At 42.4% G+C, this 6,000-nt stretch overlaps 1 protein-coding gene across 3 annotated transcripts in view; it reads left to right on the forward strand.

Annotated features, from left to right (window-relative positions):
• BRPF1 (bromodomain and PHD finger containing 1) overlaps window positions 1-5,589 on the forward strand; it is a 46,706-nt gene extending 41,117 nt beyond the window's left edge. For 2 of the 3 annotated variants that reach the window (XM_066596742.1, XM_066596744.1), the window contains one exon: window positions 163-5,589. In XM_066596742.1, the coding sequence (XP_066452839.1) occupies window positions 163-346 (184 nt within the window). In that variant the 3' untranslated portion in view covers window positions 347-5,589. The remainder of the gene's footprint in view (window positions 1-162) is intronic. The other variant, XM_066596743.1, reaches the window with a different exon arrangement.
• Window positions 5,590-6,000: the final 411 nt, after the last annotated feature.

The following is a 6,000-nucleotide window of genomic DNA, read 5'->3' on the forward strand; positions in this document are numbered from 1 at the left end:
TCATCTTTGTATGTAGATGATTTAGAAGTCACTGGCAAGTTATTGTAAGGGAGACCATATTCTCTATTATATACATCACACACACTGATAGAACTTCATGCCCCGTCATCATGGTGAATGTGTTGGTGGTGATGTGATCTAATCTCGCCCTTTTGTTTGCAGGCAGTGGCTTCCCAGAACAAAGCTGGTTCCTTTGGGGATGAATCGTGAGCTGGATAAGGAAAAAATGCTGGAAGGAAGGAAGTCAAACATTCGGAAATCTGTGCAGATCGCCTATGACCGGGCCATGCAGCATCGCAATAAGGTTCAGGGTGCCCCCAGCAGTGATACCAGTGAGAGTGATTAACTGCTTCCCTTCCCCTGGGCGGCATATTCTTGTGTCTTACAGACTGTTTTCTATTTTGCTGCTATTGCAATGAGCAAAAAAAAAAAAAAAATGATGGTAACCGAAATTATAGATGTGACCTGAATGCGTGTAGCCATTTACTCAAGGGACAAGATAATGATCGATTCCTGACAATGTAGACTTATAAGAAGTCCTTACTGCCTCTTTCGAATACCCGGGAATAGCTGAGTTTCTCAGTGGCATTGTGGTCGCTGGTTGACCATCTGAACACAAGCTATCTGCTGCAGACTTAGTGTACGTATGGGACTTCTTAAGGTTAAGCTTTCAAGGACTACCTGTTATCTATGAACTGTACAGACCACTTCTGCGTTCTTAGAGGTTTTAAATCTACTTTTTCACTTATCAACTCATGGGAGGAGGATGATCTGGCTCCTTGAGATGTTTGTTTCTTATCATTGTCTATTTTTGCCAGAAGAGAGAAGAGGAGGAAGAATGAATGTGGGGGTTTGGGGGATCTTAATACTCGTTAAAATGTCCGTATTTCCAACCAAGTGAGTGAATCACACAGTGTGCGGCCTCACTGCAATGCAAAAATATATTAAAGCACTTATACGTGGTTATTTAAAGAAGACTTGCCCGCTCTCCTGACATCTCTGCTTTAGTAGATACTTGTAGTCACTGTAACGTAACAATGCCGGAGCATCTCTTTATAAAGGGTCGCTCCAGTAAAAAAAAAATCGTTGTGTATATATACAGTCCAGTATATACAAGTCGGCTAGTATTACCTTGTTTGGTTGGTGTCCTTTTCAGATAAGCTGATTTATCGTTTGACTGAACGAATGGCATCATTGTTACTTTGTTCGCTCGGGCAGCTTGTATAGACAGCCAGATACATTGATGGCTCTTTTTAACAAGAAATCATTCAGTCTTTCACACTTGCTGTAGAAGTGAATGAGAAGGACTGAACGAGTGCTGTTTAAATTAAACGATAAATGAACGAGCCAGTGATGATTTTTAGCCTGCACATTTAGACCGTTCACTTTTGCTCGTTTGAACAAGAATCATTCCACCTTAAAGGGCCTTTACTCCTTTCTATCTAAAAACTCCTGTGCACCGCCTCCTCAGGTGGTCATGTGATTTCCTTGTGACTACCTGGAAATTACTTGTCTCCCTGTTCTCTCCAGGATTCCTGTATGATGAAACTGCATCGATGGCACCACACCGACATTTTATGAGAGGGGGGTAGAAACTCCTATGGCCGTTGCTGCTGATGATTAGAGGCTCTTGTCACAGAGTTATAATGAAGGAAATGACCATTCATATTCACCGACAGTATTTTTATATTTTGTTGTTCATTTAGGAGGATATAGATGGTAATGATAATCACACTGTCCTCCCAGCAGGTAGAGATGGTACTGGCTCTAGTTGGTCATGTGATGCGGTGCTGATGCATCATGGGATTGCTAGCACAATATAGAGGAACTGAAACCTTGGCGAAGTCTGAAAATCAACCTAAATATCAGACAGTAGATTGCACTGCATGAAAGTGAGTGCAGTATAGATTGCCTGACATGCTCTGGATTTTGCCTAACAAGTGAGCGGTGCAGTGATCAGAAAATGTGTTTTTGCTGGAGCCACCCTTTAAGACTATTCAAATTTTCTGTTATTCCTCCTCAAAATGCATGAATAAATTGAAGATGGATGTTACCATTGTCTTTGTCCACAGGGTGTTGCAGTGCAGGACACGCCCGATCAGTAAGGGCATTAGTTATGCCCATTTGCCAGTTTATTAAAGCAGTTGTGCCAATATGCACAACCCATACGAGAATATGGAGCTGGGGTAACCAACTGATCGTATTGGGTCCAGCTCTTTCCACCGCTGGCAATCATCTGGTTTTGCCAGGGAAAATGTAGTTTTACAAAATGGCCATTCACATGAATCGCTGTCCTGTAATACTAGAACAGCAGAAGGTGCACCAGAACAGGAGACAATCTTGCTGATCAGCTTTCCGATCTGGGACTTCCGCTTTATGACTTTCGTATGTCCTAATAGGGTTATGGACAGGGTTTGTGCTGTTGGCACAACTCGTTGAATACATTTCCAGGAGGAATAGCAGAGGAAAAGATGCCCCAGAATTTTTATTCTATAGGGAAGTATTTACTAGATGGATATGTCAAGAATGGTTTTTAGTCCTCTTTAATCACTGAGTAAGACAGTTCAAAGGTTTTCTGATTTAGAAGGAAACTACCAAAACTTTCCCTTTCAATTTTCTTTACTCGGCCCACATAGAAGCCGCAGGTAATAACCTGGACTGAATATCTGCTGTATGGATGGGAGCCATATGTGTTCAGTTGCGAGTGCTGTGGGTTTATTTTTCATTGGGACAATTAGGCTGGAATCGCACTCTGTTTTTTGCCCTCTTTTTTTTTTTTTATAGCCAAATATAGAATTGGATCCAACAGGTACGAGAAGTAGAAGTCCTTTCTTTAGGCTTCTCCCTTCTTGTCCTTTCTTTAGGCTTCTCCCTTCTTGTCCTTTCTTTAGGCTTCTCCCTTCTTGTCCTTTCTTTAGGCTTCTCCCTTCTTGTCCTTTCTTTAGGCTTCTCCCTTCTGGTCCTTTCTTTAGGCTTCTCCCTTCTGGTCCTTTCTTTAGGCTTCTCCCTTCTGGTCCTTTCTTTAGGCTTCTCCCTTCTTGTCCTTTCTTTAGGCTTCTCCCTTCTCGTCCTTTCTTTAGGCTTCTCCCTTCTCGTCCTTTCTTTAGGCTTCTCCCTTCTCGTCCTTTCTTTAGGCTTCTCCCTTCTCGTCCTTTCTTTAGGCTTCTCCCTTCTCGTCCTTTCTTTAGGCCTCTCCCCTCTCGTCCTTTCTTTAGGCCTCTCCCCTCTCGTCCTTTCTTTAGGCCTCTCCCCTCTCGTCCTTTCTTTAGGCCTCTCCCCTCTCGTCCTTTCTTTAGGCCTCTCCCCTCTCGTCCTTTCTTTAGGCCTCTCCCCTCTCGTCCTTTCTTTAGGCCTCTCCCCTCTCGTCCTTTCTTTAGGCCTCTCCCCTCTCGTCCTTTCTTTAGGCCTCTCCCCTCTCGTCCTTTCTTTAGGCCTCTCCCCTCTCGTCCTTTCTTTAGGCCTCTCCCCTCTCGTCCTTTCTTTAGGCCTCTCCCCTCTCGTCCTTTCTTTAGGCCTCTCCCCTCTCGTCCTTTCTTTAGGCCTCTCCCCTCTCGTCCTTTCTTTAGGCCTCTCCCCTCTCGTCCTTTCTTTAGGCCTCTCCCCTCTCGTCCTTTCTTTAGGCCTCTCCCCTCTCGTCCTTTCTTTAGGCCTCTCCCCTCTCGTCCTTTCTTTAGGCCTCTCCCCTCTCGTCCTTTCTTTAGGCCTCTCCCCTCTCGTCCTTTCTTTAGGCCTCTCCCCTCTCGTCCTTTCTTTAGGCCTCTCCCCTCTCGTCCTTTCTTTAGGCCTCTCCCCTCTCGTCCTTTCCTTAGGCCTCTCCCCTCTCGTCCTTTCCTTAGGCCTCTCCCCTCTCGTCCTTTCTTTAGGCCTCTCCCCTCTCGTCCTTTCCTTAGGCCTCTCCCCTCTCGTCCTTCTCCTAGCTTTGTCTACAAACTGCATGTGTGGTTCCAGCCTTACCCTCTTCCCACATACCACTAGTTTTATACATTGCTCACATTGCTAAACTTCAGTTCAGATCCATGCTGCACTGTGCAGATCTGTTCAGTGCAGTGCATATAGTATGGATTAAATCGCAATCTCTCTCTAGGATATACCCTGCAATTGCAGGTATCTAAAATTGCAGATCACAGCTATAAATCTAATGTACTAAGTTCAGGCTTTAGATTTAATACTAATTTGGAACCTCCCTCTGTTCAGCCTACACGTACACAGATATTTTACTGCCCATAAAGAAATAAAAGTTAAAAAAAACCGTACCACACCTGTGAATGGGCTAGCTCTGGTATTGCAGATCTACTTTAATCAGGGTTCCACTGCAAATTGTGTCATCAGAAAATGACCTATTGTATAAATGTTTTTATGTCTTAAAAAGATTATTTTTAGAATTTTGCTTTTTTTTTTTGTTTTGTTTTATTTTTTTTAATTTTCGATGTCAAAATCTACAGTTTAAAAAAATCCTGCAGCTCTCACAATGACCACTAGGCCTAATAATAGTCTGACGCTTCCTGTTCTGTAGAGGGAGATTCTCAGCACTCATCTCCTTGTATTACAATGAAAAGCAACACCTATATATAGATAACGCAGGATCCATTATTCACAGTAGGTGATGTCACAGCTCGCCTCTTCCTCCTTACTGCATAGGTCACAGAGCATGCCTACAACACTCTCCAATACAAGTCAGTGAGTCCTCTCCTGTCCATTATGTCTATGGCCCATGAGGCTGCTGTGAAGCATTTCTCTACATGCTGCTAACTGCAGCTCAGGCAAGATGGCTTCCTCCATAGTCCTGTACAGACAATATAATTAAAAAAATTACAATTAGAAAAAGGGTATCACGGTTTGGTTTTAATCAGCAAAAAAAACTCTCTTTAAATAGGGGAAGGGTTTTACTAAAACTCATTGCTTTCTTACAGGAAGAGGAAAAAAAGTTTTGCGTGACTTGCAACAAGTTTCCCGTGACTCCTCCTTCCTATAGGAAACGAGTGAAGTTATACAACATGGATGTAATTTTTACCATGTCTAAAAGTCGCAGATGAGCCCAATTGTTAATTCAAGGCTGCATATAAGGAAATGGGTTCGCAATCATGTGAGCGCTGCTTTTAAAGTGCACTTGCCACAGCTAAAGGAGCCATCATGTGAACTGCACCAATACCCATACGTACTAGTGATTTGTCAAGCTACAGACCTGACTATTGGTTCAGCTCCAGCATAATAACTGCTAGTTAGTCCAGGAGTACATGAATATGTATCCACCTATTGCGTTACTTTGTAAATTATGTAAATGAGAAGAGAATGTAAATTATTCTCATTTGTAAACATTTTGCTGCCGTTTATTACAAGGGGATTTTTTTTCTACCATATAGCTTGATGGTTTTACACAGTAGAATTAGGAAGGAATGTGTTGTTATACAGATATCATGTAAATCTCCTTTGATACGCTGACATTTAGGCACCACGACATCCAGTATCCCTTTTTTCTTTTTAATTTTGTCCTTTTTTTATGATTGTTTTGAGTCTTGTGTTTTTCTGTTTTGTATTTATTTCGCCAGGAAAATTTATTGTTCTTAGAAAATAAACCCATCTATATGGAGAGTCTGATTCTCGTTATTTTAATGGGCTTAGGACTATGTTTTCATTTTACTTTTATCTAACCACGCCTGCTGGACGCAAGATGGCAGAACTGAATTTCACTTGTAGCAGTTGCCATTCCCATGTACTATCTGTGCCTCCCAGTACTGATACCCTGAGGATTTGCAATAGAGCTGAATTATGTAACAACCAGACAGTCAAATGTGCAATAATATGAAGCACATGTCAACACTAGTAGGTAACAAAACTGAAAGAATAGGAACTCGCCAATAGATGACAGATGGTCATCGTTATCAGATAATGGAGCATATTTGATCGTGAACATATTAACTAACCCTAACTTTAGCTTTCTCTAAGTTTCCCCCCAATCTAGCCTTGATGCTGACCCTAACAGCAGACACCACTGTCCCTAAG

Source organism: Eleutherodactylus coqui, chromosome 3 (assembly GCF_035609145.1).
Source record: "Eleutherodactylus coqui strain aEleCoq1 chromosome 3, aEleCoq1.hap1, whole genome shotgun sequence".
NCBI classification, from domain to species: domain Eukaryota; kingdom Metazoa; phylum Chordata; class Amphibia; order Anura; family Eleutherodactylidae; genus Eleutherodactylus; species Eleutherodactylus coqui.